Genomic DNA, 16,090 nt, shown 5'->3' on the forward strand with positions numbered 1-16,090 from the left:
CATATATATTTAAGCTTTAAGCCAGGTTTCCCCTAGCCAACAATGTTTTGTTACATACTTTGTTGTTAGTGTTGTGTGTGTACTTGCCTGTATTTAAAAATCAGGAGATGAGGGAGTCACACACAAAAAAATCTAGATTCAGGACTGAATGAAAAGATCTGGTAACATCAGCTTCAGTTAAATTGCAACTGCCTACTATGTTCATTGCATTTTCTCTTTAGTTTCTTATCAACTATTACTTTACACTGCGTTACATGTTCTCACATGCATTTTCTGTATGGTCTATTAAACATTTAAATTTTTCATGACTGTCCTACTCTATGCACTTCAAAGGACAAGTAAGTTGTGTTTTGGGATTCTGTTTTACTCCTTTACAATAAATATGATGCATGATACTATGCAAATTTTACACTTAATATTTAATGTCCAAGGGTGAAAGACTTAATTTTTCCTTTTTTTTAAAGAAAGAATCTGTGTCACCCAGGCTGGCGTGCAGTGGTGCCATCACAGCTCACTGCAGCCTCAATCTCCTGGGGCCAAATAATCCTCCTACTTCACCCTCCTGAGTAGGTGGGACTACAGGTGCACACCATTACTCTGGCTAATGTTTTTATTTTTTGTAGAGACAAGGTCTCGCTATATTGCCTAGGCTGGTCTCAAACTCCTGAGCTGAAGCATTCCTCCCACCTCAGCTTCCCAAAGTGTTGGGTTACGGACATAAGACAATGCACCAGCATAAGACTTAATTTTTCTATAACATCAAATTGCTATCATCAAATAAGTAATAAGTAACAAAAACTTGCATTCCCCTACCCTTCCAAACAAATGACCCCCTCTGGATTCCCACAATATTTTACTTCAGAAAAAAAAACACGCTAAAGTACTTTGAAAATGCTGCTTTCTCTCACTCTAGCTTGCTTTGGAGGGAAATGCAGCTTACCACTACAAGTCCTGTTGTCAGCATTAAGAGAGTAGTGGGCAGGGCATCCACAAACAAAACCCCCAACTGGCACAGCCAAGCAGAGGTGGGAGCAGTGCCCATTGCTGGAAGCACATTCATTCCACCCTGACTGTCGAGATGAGTGAAAGACGAGGATGTCCATCACATAATCCAAATGGCCTTGAATGATGGTGCGGTTTTGGCCACTGGTTTTGTTGGCACGCTCAATGCTGCGTCGGCTCCAGTCCGTCCAGTAGATATAATCTTGGTACTGAGTTAAGCCAAAAGGATGAGGCAAGTCATCTGCTATAACTTCACGGTTGAGTCCTATTTTCAGAAAGGCAGTAGACAGGGTGAGAAGCAGAGTGATAAAATATGTGAGAATACAAGTGTCTTGTTGGCAAAAAGAAAAAAAAAAAGCCCTAACATATAAAACATTACATTGTAAGCAATTTAAAATAGAAAAATTCATTTAAAAGCAATTCTAAAAGCAGACCAGTTCTCTGAAATCAATCTATCTTCTGACCCCATGCCTCAAACTTATGTTCTCGCTACGAATCACTCAGTTTCCTAAAATTCTTGCAAATGGTCTACTTTAAATGTGGTTTTCTTTTCTCTACATAAGGGTCTACAGTTCATTTTTTCTTCTTGAACTATAAAAGGAAAAGATGGAAATATATATATTTTACTGGTACAAAAGTCATTTCAGGAGTATCTAGGGAGTTATAAATTTCATTACAAGTCCAATAATAATGAAACTTTCACATAATAAAGAGATGAATCCAAGTACCTGGATCACTATTAATAGTAACAAATAGGATACAATTCCAGAACAGAAGAAGAGTGGACACATTCATATGAAGTTGTATTAAAAGTATCTAACCATTGATAGATAGCAGCCACTGATTTTTGCATGGAAAGAATATACTGTCTGTCTGAGTAAAAAGCAGTAAAGCTTACCAAGCATATTTGAAGATTCTATTAGGTTGGTGTCCAGGTCTGTCCAATAAAGCCTCCTTTTAGCATAATCAATAGTCAGGCCATTTGCCCGCCCCACATTTGGAACTAAGGTAGTGCGTTCACTTCCATCCATCGCAGCTCTGTCTATCTTAGGTTTTCCACCCCATTCAGTCCAATACATAAATCTAAATTCAAAATAATAAATATTTAACATTTCTTTTTTTATTATCTGGGGAATAGGGTCATATTCATGCAAAGTAACTAAGTAAATTTAAAGAAAACATATAGCAAATCAAGGAAATGGGTAAAACAAAATCATGGCTACAATGCTTTCAATTATTTTGGCACCCTAAACTAAATATTTTTTTCCATATCCCAAAAAGGAAGTGAGTCAGCTTTCTTTAGTCTTTCCAATGAATTTGTTCCATCCAAACCTAGGAATTGGAAATAAACCAATAGTTTATTGCAGTACTGGCATTTATAAAACTAATATTCAAGAAAACAGCAAAGGTTTAAAGCTCTGGTCTCAGAATCTGGTTCACTTCTGAGTAAAATTTTTTATATATTTTTGAATATTAACTAATTTGAGTTTTTAATATGCTGACTTACTTTTTGACTTGTGTAATCAACTCTTCCTCAAAGTAAGTTGCAGAAGTACATGAAAGACAATTATAAATACTAACCCTTTAACTGAAATCAAAAGCAAAGCTTGAAAATGTATTTGGTCATACAGTCCAAGGGAGCGTACTATCTGGTAAGAACACCACATCACCCCTTGATGTGTCCACTGGGCAATGAACACTACACTACTACAACAATCCGTGAAATTTTACAATTGTTTTGCTGTTATTTTCCATTTTTGAGTTCTGCACTTTAATCTTAAAGTAATCCTACAGTATAGGCTTTTTATCGATGAACAGGCCAAAACACTACAAGAAATGTGAACAATTTATCTAATGTCTTCAAGCCAGTTACACGACAGAGCTAGAACTAGAACCCCTTGGCCAAATGCCCTTTTCAAGTCAACTAGTGAGGTGCTAGTTTTTGAGACTCTTGAATATTGGAACTGAAAAAGCACTTCACATGCCAGCTCTCACGAAATACTTGAGGACAGATATTCACTCATCAGCCTGTCAGCTGACAGCTGACTTGGTAGCAATGTATGAACATGCTTTTCTGAAAACTGAAGGTGTTCTGCCTTTATATGCATTTGTCAATTGACAGTCACGTGTACACCATACAAGCCAAAGAGAAACAACTGTGAGAGAAATTTCATACTTGCCAGCAGCAACCAATACCAGAGTCTTTAGTCTCAACTATTAAATTTATCCGTCTGGCAGCTAATGTTTAGAGCAAAGATCGCCACAATATGTCAGTGCTGACTAGATGAATCACTAGCTAATCATGGAATCAATGTCATTTTCAGTGAAACTATTTTAAGTAGCAAATATAGTAAAACATATTTATATGTTCACATTGTTTACTTCTCCTTCTCTTCTTGCTCTGTCACCTAGGCTGGAGTGCAGTGGCATGAGCTCGGCTCACTGCAACCTCCACCTCCCGAATTCAAACAATTCTCCTGCTTCAGCCTCCTGAGTAGCTGGGACTACAGACACATGCCACCATATCTGGCTACTTTTCTTTTATTTTTAGTAGTTACCGGGTTTGACCATGTTGGCCAGGCTGGTCTCAAACTCCTGACCTTGTGATCCATCCATGCCTTGGCCTCCCAAAGTGCTGGGATTACAAGCATGAGCCACCACGCCCAGCCTGTTCACTTCTTTTATAAGTGGAATTTTTCTTCAAATTTCAGATTTCTTAGCTGCTGGCTTTAAAAAATGTGCTGACTCTTGTAAAAAGGAACACCCGCCCTTGGAAAACGTCATGTTGTAAACAGTTTAGTCTATCTTGTAATAACAACGCCACGGGCAGTTTATAACAATAATCAAACCAAACTATCCATTTTGAATTAATAAATACTCCAAAATAAAGCTTTTTAAACATAGTTTTTTCTTAGCTCACAACATCGTTTCAGTGGGTTTACTTCAACAGGCTTGAAATCTAGTATAACTGGGAAGGAGTGCAAGCAACTATAGATGCATAATCCCTGTTGGTATATATATTTAACATATCAATATACTCATCAGTAACATTTGATTATCCATTTCCCTCTTTCCTCACCTAAAGTTAATTATGACAAAAGTAAAATTAGCTAATAATTATTCATTCAAATCAGCAAAATATCAATAAATAGTGTTTTTAAAAGCTCATCTATCATTTAGTTCTCAGATTCCTAAGAAGTATTATTTAAAACATTAAGAATATCATCTATAACTATGCCATGTTCCCCAAAATGTACACTGCAGTTGCAAAGAATGCACATGTAAAGCTGTTTACCCTTCGGCAGGGTCCAACGCCAGAGCTCTGGGACTATCTAGGTCTTTCCACACCAAAACTTGTCGATGCTGCCCATCCAACTTTGACACCTCAATTCGATTCGTTCCTGTGTCTGCCCAGTACAAGTTCTTCCCAAGCCAGTCTACTGCCATGCCTTCTGGATAATCTAAGCCGAATTCTACCACATGTTCCAGTGCACTGCCATTCATAAAGGCTCTGCTGATGGTCTGTAAAATAACATCAACAACTAAGTCATATGGCATAAGTCAAAACCCAATCCAGAAAGAAGGTTTGGTTTGGTTTTTGTCAGGGGCAAGAGGATCCAGAAGTGACAAGAGGCATACTATTTCCTAATAAAATTCACATAACTTGCAAGTGCAGAAAAATTTGATGTGAATCTCTAATAAATGCAACTTCAAGTTTTACTGCCAATTCAGGGGGGAAATGTTAAAACTCTAAAGAACCAAAAACTTATTCTACTAACAGCAGAATGACTTTACTTTTAAAATTTATCAGTAATCAAGTGGAAAAGCTGTGACCACAATGCTACAGATCTTAACAGGTAGTCAATTTTTTTTTTTTTTTTGAGACGGAGTCTCACTCTGTCGCCCAGGCTGGAGTGCAGTGGCGCAATCTCCACTCACTGCAAGCTCCGCCCCCCGGGTTCACGCCATTCTCCTGCCTCAGCCTCCAGTGTAGCTGGGACTACAGGCGCCCGCCACTTCGCCCGGCTAATTTTTTTGTATTTTTAGTAGAGACGGGGTTTCACAGAACAAGTAGTCAATTTTCAAAAGGTGCTTAAGATTATGGCAAGTCATCATGCCTACCATATAAATGAATGTAACCATTATACTACCATTATAGCTTTGAGCCCCATAAAATTTTTAAAAATCATAATTCAAACTAATAATAGATACTACATCTTATCAAGTATTATCCTAAGTACGTTTTGTCCACAGATTTTCTCATTTTATACAACAGTCCTACAAGTATGGCATTACCAGTCTTTTATTTTATTTTATTTTTTTGAGAATTAGTCTCATTCTGTCACCCAGGCTGGAGTGCAGTGGCATGATCGCGGCTCACTGCAACCTCTGCCTCCCAGGTTCAAGTGATTCTTGTGTCTCAGCCTCCTAAATAGCTGGGATTACAGGTGTGCACCACCACGCCCAGCTAATTTTTGTATTTTAGTAGAGAGGGATTTTGTCACGTTGGCCAGGCTGATCCCAAACTTGTGACCTCAGGTGATCCATGTGCCTCGGCCTCCCAAAGTGCTGGGATTACAGGCGTGAGTCACCACACCCAGCCACCTTCCATTTTCAAGATGACGAAATTTAGAAGATCATCCAATGCAAAGCAATATTTATTTCATTTATTCACTTAATAAATTTAACTGAACACCATTAGAATCCAACTCTGACTCCAACACCCCATGTTTTCACACATTACAAAAACGTTTACATGAGTTATCTGAAACAAGCCCAAAACAATCTGGAAGAAGAAAAGATTCTTCTTCAGATTTATAGGTCTGGAGCTTCCGCTCTCTGGCTATCCTAGTATTCTTTTCGGTAACTATTCTAGGAAGAAGAAAATAAAGAATAACTCATTGTTGGCCTTTTCCGCCTCAGTCAGGCCCTAAAATTTTGTTTAAAGTAAATCAAGAATTTTTGTTTAAAGTAAATCAATAGCCATTTTATGTGAAGCACACATTTCCTTACTCAGCTAATTGCAGAAAATGTCATTCATCATTTTCAATGGAAGGAAGTAGAGGAAGACTACGGCTAGGAGATTTAAAACACTCTGGCAAAGTATCTTATATTAAAAAGCATCTAAATAAAATACTGAATGGGCCTTTCCCTTCACTTAAAAACTTAAGGGTTTTGGCCGGTCACGGTGGCTCACGCCTGTAATCCCAGCACTTTGGGAGGACGAAGTGGGCAAATCACTAGGTCAAGAGTTCGAGCAGCCTGGCCAACATGGTGAAACCCTATCTCTACTAAAAATACAAAAATTAGCTGGGCGTCGTGGCACGCACCTGTAGTCCTAGCTGCTCAGGAGGCTGAAGCAGGAAAATCGCTTGAACCTGGGAGGTGGGGGTTGCAGTGAGCTGAGATCGCACCACTGCACTCCAGCTTGGGTGACAGAGCGAGGCTCCCGTTTCCAAAAAAAAAAAAAGTTGAGGGTTTTTCTTGAACTCTGCCTGTCAAGCAATGAGGGAGGTGCATCACAGCATGAAGATTCAGAAATTCTAGAAATTCTCCCTTTTAGTCCCTAGCTTTAATATTCCAACTCTTTCGCTAACCTTGAGTGATATATCAGTCCAATAAATTCGGTTGTCTGTCACATCAAAATCCAAAGCAGAAGCTTCCTTGACACCAGTGAGTGGAATAGCCACATTATTATTGTTTGTTTCCAAAGAAATTCGTCTGATGTCTGCTCTCCGTGAAAACAAAAGGAAAGCCTCTGGGACAATGCAGGTCTTCATGTCACTGATGAGTTCAAAGCCAATAGGGCAAGCACAGCGAAGGCCCTGAGGTCTGTAAAGGCAGAGATGGCTGCATCCCCCGTTTTCCTCAGCGCAGGGGTTGGAACCTAAAAGATTAATTATAAAAGGGGCACAGAAGAACACACACATTGACGCATTCAACATATTTTCACTTTCAAATTACTTAAGCCTTTGGTTCACAAATGCCTATCTGCTCCCAATCTCAAGTTTCAATTCTAATATCACAAACAAGTAATATGCAGATTAATAGGGAGTAAAAGAATGGTGAAGTCTTTTCCTTTAATATCCATAGTAAGCTTTAAAATAAGGTATGTTATTCATACTATCAGACTGAATTCTTTGGATGAAAGTGTGCCTGTGCATGTGTATTCAGTCCTTCAATTCAAACCTGGGTAGCTATAGTAGTAAAGTCAACGTTTTTTGTTTTTTTTTTTTTTTTTTTTTTGAGACGGAGTCTCGCTCTGTCGCCTGGGCTGGAGTGCAGTGGCCGGATCTCAGCTCACTGCAAGCTCCGCCTCCCAGGTTTACGCCATTCTCCTGCCTCAGCCTCCCGAGTAGCTGGGACTACAGGCACCAGCCACCTCGCCTGGCTAGCTTTTTGTATTTTTTAGTAGAGACGGGGTTTCACCGTGTTAGCCAGGATGGTCTCGAACTCCTGACCTCGTGATCCGCCCGTCTCGGCCTCTCAAAGTGCTGGGATTACAGGCTTGAGCCACCGCGCCCGGCCTAAAGTCAACGTTTAAAAGGTCCCGTCTCAGTATAAAAAGAAGGGGATAAAGAAGATTTCTAAATTGCCTCAAAACATCAATAATTTACACTGCTGACTATCTCCATCTTTTTTCATTCCTGGTTTCCATTTCTAAGAAAGCTTTGGAGTTACTTACCAATCACTCGATGAACATTTGTGGCCTTTAGGCCCATGAGGTCAGGCAGCTGATCTATGATCACTTCCCTCTCTGCACTTCGTTTATGTACTCTTTCAATGCTACGCCTCTGCCAGTCAGTCCAGTAAACGTAGTCACCCAACAAAGTAAATCCAAATATGTGAGGAATTTTGTCTTCCACTAGTACTCGTCTTCCAGTGCCATCAGTATTCATAACCTTCAGGTTTAAATTCAAAAGAGAAGAGGATGAACCATATATTTATTCTTCATGCAAAAATAACAAATCCAACTGCCTGCTGTATAAAAATCCAAGAGTCATCTTGGTATTCCTATTACAATGATTTCTCAAAATTACATGATGATTTCATAAGAATGATTTCAAATATTCCATATAAGCCTCTACTTGACCACTTTTCCCCCCAATCTCATATTATTCTTCCTTCTAAAAATTCTGTCAACTTTAGATTATGCAACTCTTCTATTAAATGACTGTGGCAAAATCAAAAATACAGTATCATCACCTTAAGTTTCCACATTTATTTTCAATTATAGTGTACCTTCACATACATTGTTTTATCATGTGTTTTGTTTTATAACATATTTTATTTTATCCTGAGAGCTTTGCCTATGGAAACTGAGATTCATGTAAGGTCACAGAGCTTGTAAACACAGCTGATGTCTTTTTCAGGACTCTTTCCACTTAGCATGCTTTTAATTTTGTTGTTGTTGTCAGTAACAACAAACAACAGATAAAACGGATCTCAATAAATCTCTCATTCCTGAGATTATAATCACAAAAGTCTATCTGGATTATATGACACCCTCTCTGCATCTAAGTTTCAAGAAACTAGGATGTACCTTCTCTTTCCAACTACCTAATAGTAACATTATTAAATTCACTCTGGCATTCATATTGCATTCACAGTGCATTCACCATGCACTACTCAGTGTTGACTTAACTTGGGATACCTTTATTGACATAATATAACTAATATTTGCATATAAGATTATATCTGATACTTTTTGGGGGGTAGGAGTAGACATTGTTCACATCTACATGTTTTTAGTATGAAATAACATTTCTAAAGGTTAATTTGCCCAGCACACAGGCCCCTTTAAGTGGCAGAAATGGTCTCAGGTAGGGACTTGAACAATGTGACTCTGAAAGGCTTGCTCCATCTTTCAGAACAGAACAAGGTCTTCTCCATTTCCAATGCAGCATTTCCAACTGCATTTCCAGGAACATGTACTGCTACCTCATCTAAAATGTCACATACTTAACAGTGAACCTATGTTCTGCATTAGGGACCGTTCAATCAGTCTATCAGGGAGCACCCAACACAGAGTGATAAATATTCCATATTATACAACACTAAAATATAACTTTCTTCCAAGTTTGTGATATGTTAAAATATGCCTGACTTGGTTTTATTCTTAGATTTAGTTCTATCTTATTTTGCATTATCTTACATTTAATAAATTACACTAATTTTGCTGATCTTTACATTCAAATGTTGTCCTTCCTATTAAAATTTGCTGGTGTAAAAGCATAAACTAGATGCCCAATATTAAACTTTTAAAGAATAACACTTATATTTCTACTTCAAAACGATTACAGGATCAACTAACAAAATCTTTTCTCTTTCAGCTATATCACTTTATAACATTTTTGTTTATTTTGATAAATAAATAGCTTAAACAAAAGATGGATGATTAAGTATGAATTAGGAAAATGGGACTGGGTATGATGGCTCGTGCCTATAATCCCAGCACTTTGGAAGGCCAAGGCAGGAGGATCACTGAAGCCCAGGAGTTCAAGACCAGCCTGGACAAAATGGCAAGGCCCTGTCTCTACAAAAAATACCAAAAAATTAGTCAGGTATGGTGGGATAAGCCTGTAGTCCTAGCTACTCGGGAGGCTGAAGCAGGCAGATCGCTTGAGCCCAGGAGTTTGAGGCTGTGGTGAGCTATAATCAAGCCACTGCACTCCAGCCTAGGAAAAAAATTTTAAAAAAGAAAGAAAATAGGTAAGAATTAAATTAAAAATCATTGTGAGAAAAATAATAAATACCACAATTCCAAGACCTTTTTAATAAACATAATTCTGCGTCTTCTATTTACCAGTTTCCCTTCATTCTTCTATTCTCTAAAAAATTTCTCATGATCAGTAAGTAATACTGTGGCAGAAACAGATTCAAATATAAGTTTTATCACTCAGTGGGTACCCTTAAGCAAGTTCTCACAAATAAAATAGGGACAGCGGGCCAGGTGCGGTGGCTCATGTCTGTAATCCCAGCACTTTGGGAGGCTGAGATGGGCGGACCATGAGGTCAAGAGATGGAGACCATCCTGGCCAACATGGTGAAACCCTGTCTCTACCAAAAATACAAAAAATTAGCTGGGCGTGGTGGCGCACACCTGAAGTCCCAGCCACTCGGTAGGCTGAGGCAAGAGAATCACTTGAACCCAGGAGGCTGAGGCTGCAGTGAGCGGAGATCGTGCCACTGCACTCCAACCTGGCAACAGAGCAAGACTCTGTCTCAAAAAAAAAATAGGGACAGCGCCACTGCCATCACTGAATTAATTAAGGATCAGATAAAATAATGCTAAATATATAGCACAGTATTAGGTACACTACCTGGCAAACACTGGTTCCTGCCCTTTAAAATCATTTTATTAAAATGCTTTAGTTCCTAAATGTAAACAGCTACACGATTGTATTTAATTATTTAACGTAGTGCTTCAAAATAAAAATACGTAAATATAAAAGAATACATGAAAATAAAAGACCAAAACAACCACTCACTGTTAAACTCAAGACAAAAACCAAGAGACCTTTATCTATCCTGAAACCAGTAGGAAACTACACAGCTACAGCCTCCCATTTCCTACTCCCATTTTTATTGTTTGCTTTTGCTAGTTAGATATAAAGTAACTAAAATAGTAAACAAAAAAAAGCAAATATTTGACAATTTCATACGAGTACACTTTTGCTGCTCTACCAGACCCCTAATCAAACAACATTAGTAAAGACATCTAGTAAATGCAAATCACCATGACAGACATGATGAATGCTGAGAAGTTTGAACAGGGCCTCTTCCAGCTAAGGTACTACAATCTAATTGGGGAGGCAAACGATATTTACACTAAAATTACACAAATATCCCCTCTCTGTAAGTAATCAGGAAAAACTTCAGGAAATAATAGGAGTTGAAATTCATCTTGAAGAATTAGAATTTTGACAAAGAGAAAGAGAAAAAGATTTTCTAGAATAAAAGAAATAATGAGTAAAAAATAGTATAAAACAGTAGACAGAATTTTAATAATATACTTTATTTAATCTAACACATCCAAAATTCTTTTCTCTCAACATGTAATTAATATTAAAATTTTATTAATGACATCTATGTTTTTTTTTTTCTTTATACTAGGTCTTCTTAGTATGTGTTTTAATTAGTGGCTACATATGGCACTGTGCTGGATTAGAGTCTTCAGAGTGGTTACTATATACAGCATATAAGAAAATTAACTGGCTCCTTTTTTAGTTTACATCACTGTCCCCTCTATACCTGTCACCTTCAGGCTTACCTCAGATCGATCAGGCTCAGGAAAGCTTCAAACAAATGTCTTTTATTTGGTCTTTCTTTCCTCCCAGCTATATACTATTTAATTCTAATATGATGTTAAAATAACTACACACACACACACACGTCTTTGACAGACAAATAAAAACAAACTACTTTTTTTCTTCTTGTCACATTTGCAAGTTTACATATAAAACATTAGCTAAGAGGTTAGAAGGAGCGCCAAAGACCTGATTCTTTCATTTCTTTTAGGCTATGTCAAAAAGGAAGTATCAAGACCATAGATATATTATTAGAAAACCCATTTCTGCCATCTCCTTAATCCTCCCACTTAAGACATACTACAGTCTAGATCAGCCATGTACTAACAATGGTTAAAACTAGGTAGTTCATAGTCATCTCTACTCTGCTTTCTATACTCGGACATTTTCCATAATTTTTAAAAAATGAAGAGAAAAAGCTAAGGAGCAAGCCCAAGGACACACAAATGATGATGATGATGATGATAACTGCTGTTTTTCATAAATGCTATTATCAGCCGAGCGCGGTGGCTCACACCTATAATCCCAGCACTTTGGGAGGCCAAGGCAGGCAGATCACGAGGTCAGGAGATTGAGACCATCCTGGCTAACATGGTGAAACCCCGTCTCTACTAAAAACACACAAAAAAAACTAGCCAGGTGTGGTGGCGGGCACCTGTACTCCCAGCTACTCGGGAGGCTGAGGCAGGAGAATGGCATGAATCCGGGAAGCGGAGCTTGCAGTGAGCCGATCTCGCCCCACTGCACTCCAGCCTGTGCGACAGAGTAAGACTCAGTCTCAAAATAAATAAATAAATTAAATTAAATTAAATTAAATTAAATTAAATGCTATTATCATTTTTGTTAGTATGATATAGAAAGGAATTATAAGGATCCTCTGAAGAGATTAAGGGATCACCAGCTTAAACAATATCTGACTATGAGACTTTGAATCTAAACACACAGATAATGTTATTTTCCTTCACACAAAGTCCAATTTCTGAAATGTTTCCTTCCATTACTTTTGTAGAGGTGACACTATTAGAAAACTGACTTCTCCACTAAGTATTTTTCATGTACCAGCCACACAATCTTTTTCTACTGGGCACAAGTTACCATAGCGAAATAAGAACATGTTGCTTTGTCTTAAAGAAATTACTATTCCATTTACTCATATTCCTGTAAAAGTTTTGGACAGGTTACTAGCTCTATAAATACAGTTTAAGCCCCTTATGTTTAAAATAACACAAATTCTGGCAAAAGCTTGTTTGTATATTCTGAACCCAGAACAAATGAACCACTTTAGGCAATTCCAAAAGATTACACTTACGCTTTAAAAACTGTGCCAGTGTTAATTAAATCTGGCAACTCTTAAGGGTTTACTTCACTGTATTACCTCAGAGTGGTTTAATTAGTTAAACTGAAATTAGGCTTCTGTCACTTCTAAAATCTAACTCCAAATCTGAACCAGAGTCTCCAGTGGTTTCAGCTGCTTTGACCACACTGTGGCATTGGTTTAACACTCTGAAATATTCTAAACCACACTGAGAATATAGGCTACAAGAGGAAATAGACATGGGTTAACCATAACATTATCTGCACAAAGAAGAGGTAGTGGCAAATCTTCTACAGACATCACATCCAGTCTTTGAGTCATTTCATCAGCTCATTAAATGTCAAGACAGGATTGCCCATGCAATCTTGGAATGCAGCCAGTCTACTACCAAAATTGCTGCTATGCAACTTCACTTGACAAGACAAGTTCAAGGAATAGATGCAGGAGGACAACCAAGCACCCACCATAAAATGTGCTAGAGTAGGAATGCTATGAAGTTCTAGAAGAGAAACTCAAATTATGCCCAAAATGAACCATTCTCTTCTAATGTTCCAGACAATATCCAAAACAAGCAGTTAATTAAAAGCTTACACATAAGAGAGACAGATATGACTGAGGGTTGGGGAGTGTATTTTTTTCTGATACAACTTCATAGAACATAAAATATAATTTCACATAAAAGGGATTTTAAAACACAGAATATTTATCCATGGAAACAACATTTCAATCATGCCAAATCTCACTGAGGTGACAAGTATAAAGAAATGCTTTGGACCCAGTAGGTGAAGTAAAGGGACACCATGCACCTGTTTAAGAGAGAGGTAGGGGCAATAACAGCGCTATATTCAATGCCTTTTAACCTATTTCAAGATACATTATGTCTGAGTACATATAAGTGATTTTAAATATGAAGACAAAGTATCATGGTTACTCTGGGTAGTTATATAATATTTTTTGCATTGAATATTAAACATTTGCAATTACTATGCTGTTTTTCTGTTAGAGCTAAAAATTACTACTGTGACCAAAGCTTTCTAAAACCTGAATTACTCCAGGAAACGAAAAAATTGAGAACAGAGTTCCAGATGAAGGCATCATGATGATGAATGTCAACATCCTGGTCAATTATACTCAACTGCTTCATAAGACACTTCTGAAAGCCTCACTGTCCTGAGGCCCCAAAAACCTAATAGGGAAAAGATTAACATGTCAACAAGGGAAAACCGCCCTGTTTGCTCTCATTCTTTTCAAGCACAGCTAAAATAAATTCTTTTGTTTTTTGGGCGACAGGGTCTTGCCCTGTTGCCCAAGCTAGAGTTCAGTGGCATGATCTCAGCTCACTGCAACCTCTCCTCCCAGACTCAAGTGATCCTCCCACCTCAGCCTCCAGAGTAGCTGGGACTATAGTTGCATACCACCATGCCTGGCTAATTTTTGCATTTTTTGTAGAGACGAGGTTTTGCCATGTTGCCCAGGCTGGTCTCAAACTCCTGGGCTCAAGTGATCTTCCCACTTCAGCCTCCCAAGTAGCTGGGACTCTAGGAGTGCACTACCATGCCCAGCTAATTTTTATTTTCTGTAGAGTCAGGGATCTCATTGTGTTACCCAGGCTGGTTTCAAACTCCTAGCCTCAAGGGATCCTCCTACCTCAACACTCCCAAAGTGCTGGGATTTCAAGTGTGAGCCACTGTGCCCGATAATCAACTGGCAATTTTCAAATAGGAGTTCACAAATTTATTGTTAGGCGATGTACCCCAGACACAAAATAACACAACAGGACAGCACCATGTTTACAACTCAATGAACATAAATCCAAAATCCAGGTACTCTGCTGAGTTGAGGAATCTAATGATGGAGTTTATCAATATAATTCTTCCATGATCATATGTTATGAAGATTTGGGGAGCAATATATATCCACAGTAACATACGGTACATATTGTGTGGTAAAGTAGCACATATGGGCAAATATTCAGGTATTTAAATTAATTATTTTAAATATTTCTCAAACTGAAAGTATAATCAATCTTTCTTTTTTTTTTTAAGCAGAGTCTTGCTGTGTTGTCCATGCTGGATTGCAGTGGCCTGATCTCAGCTCACTGCAACCTCTGCTTCCTGTGTTCAAATGATTCTTGTGTCTCAGCCTCCTAAATAGCTGGGATTACAGGCACATGCCACCACGTTGGGCTAATTTTTGTATTTTTAGTAGAGACGGGGTTTCACCATGTTGGCCAGGCTGGTCTCAAACTCCTGGCCTCAAGTGATCAGCACACATCAGTCTCCCAAAGTGCTGGATTACAGGCGTGAGCCACCGTGACCAGCCTCAAACTGAAGGTATAATCAATTTTAATGTTATAAATTGGCAAAGATTCAAAAGTACTTGTTGATACTTGTCATATTATCAGAACAGCCTCATCTCAACAATAGATTTTTTTATTATAATTTCTTAAGGAGGAATTAATCTTATAAACCAACAGTAAAAAAAATTATCAACAAGTTCCTATATGTTTTTAACAATACAAAGGCTAAGATACCAGACAAAGAAATTCCTTTAAAAAAGAAGTTTGAATACTTGGGAAACAAATTTCCTTATTAGGGTATTGATGAAATAAAGGAAGTTATCATAGGAAAATGTAGCCCTGCAATTTCAGGCTTAGAATATGAAACAGAACATTCACCAAATGCCAAGTGAATTTCAGTACACATTATACAAAATAATACCTTCTTTATTCAAAATTTCTTGGTACTAAAGGTTCTAATAATCTTTGTTTCTGTTTCCCAACAAAGTTGTGCCAGGTAAAATTAGGTTTGTACAAAACTAGCTATGGACATTGTATCCTCTTAAAGTAGGGAAGCTTACTCTAAGATTTAAAGCAAATACACATGTTCTTAAAGTAGACAGGAAAATCTTTTTACTTATACTATCATGTGTGGCTGCATTGTCAGTAGAAACTCAGAAATGAAAGTGGGGAGGAGAAACCAAAATAAAAAGTATATAATGAAAAAATAGGTCGGGCACAGTGGCTCACGCCTATAATCTCAACACTCTGGGAGGCCGAGGTGGGTGGATCATTTGAGGTCAGGAGTTCGAGGCCAGCCTGGCCAACATGGAGAAACCCCGTCTCTACTAAAAATACAAAAATTAGCCAGGCATGGTGGCATGCGCCTGTAATCCCAGCTACTCGGGAGGCTGAGGCAGGGGTATCACTTGAGCCTGGGAGGCAGAGGTTGCAGTGAGCTGAGATCACGCCACTGTACTCCAGCCTGGGCGACAGAGTGAGACCAAGTCTCAAAAACTTAGCCAGGAATGGTGGCAGACGCCGGTAGTGCCGGTAGTCCCAGCTACTTGGGAGGCTGAGGCAGGAAAATGGCGTGAACCTGGGAGGCAGAGCTTGCATGAAGTGGGCTGAGAGTGCACCACTGCACTCCAGCCTGGGCGAAATAGTGAGACTCGGAAGGGAGGG

At 38.4% G+C, this 16,090-nt stretch overlaps 1 protein-coding gene across 2 annotated transcripts in view; it reads right to left on the reverse strand.

Annotated features, from left to right (window-relative positions):
• The window catches only part of LRP6 (low density lipoprotein receptor-related protein 6), a 149,702-nt gene that overhangs the window by 38,939 nt on the left and 94,673 nt on the right, over window positions 1-16,090 (reverse strand). For both annotated transcript variants that reach the window (XM_011953772.1, XM_011953779.1), the window contains exons 8-12: window positions 7,688-7,904; window positions 6,600-6,889; window positions 4,298-4,524; window positions 1,901-2,085; window positions 941-1,267 (exon numbers count right to left, since the gene is read on the reverse strand). In XM_011953772.1, coding sequence (XP_011809162.1) covers window positions 941-1,267; window positions 1,901-2,085; window positions 4,298-4,524; window positions 6,600-6,889; window positions 7,688-7,904 — 1,246 coding nt within the window. The remainder of the gene's footprint in view (window positions 1-940; window positions 1,268-1,900; window positions 2,086-4,297; window positions 4,525-6,599; window positions 6,890-7,687; window positions 7,905-16,090) is intronic.

This window comes from Colobus angolensis, unplaced genomic scaffold, assembly GCF_000951035.1.
Source record: "Colobus angolensis palliatus isolate OR3802 unplaced genomic scaffold, Cang.pa_1.0 Scaffold11, whole genome shotgun sequence".
NCBI lineage: Eukaryota > Metazoa > Chordata > Mammalia > Primates > Cercopithecidae > Colobus > Colobus angolensis.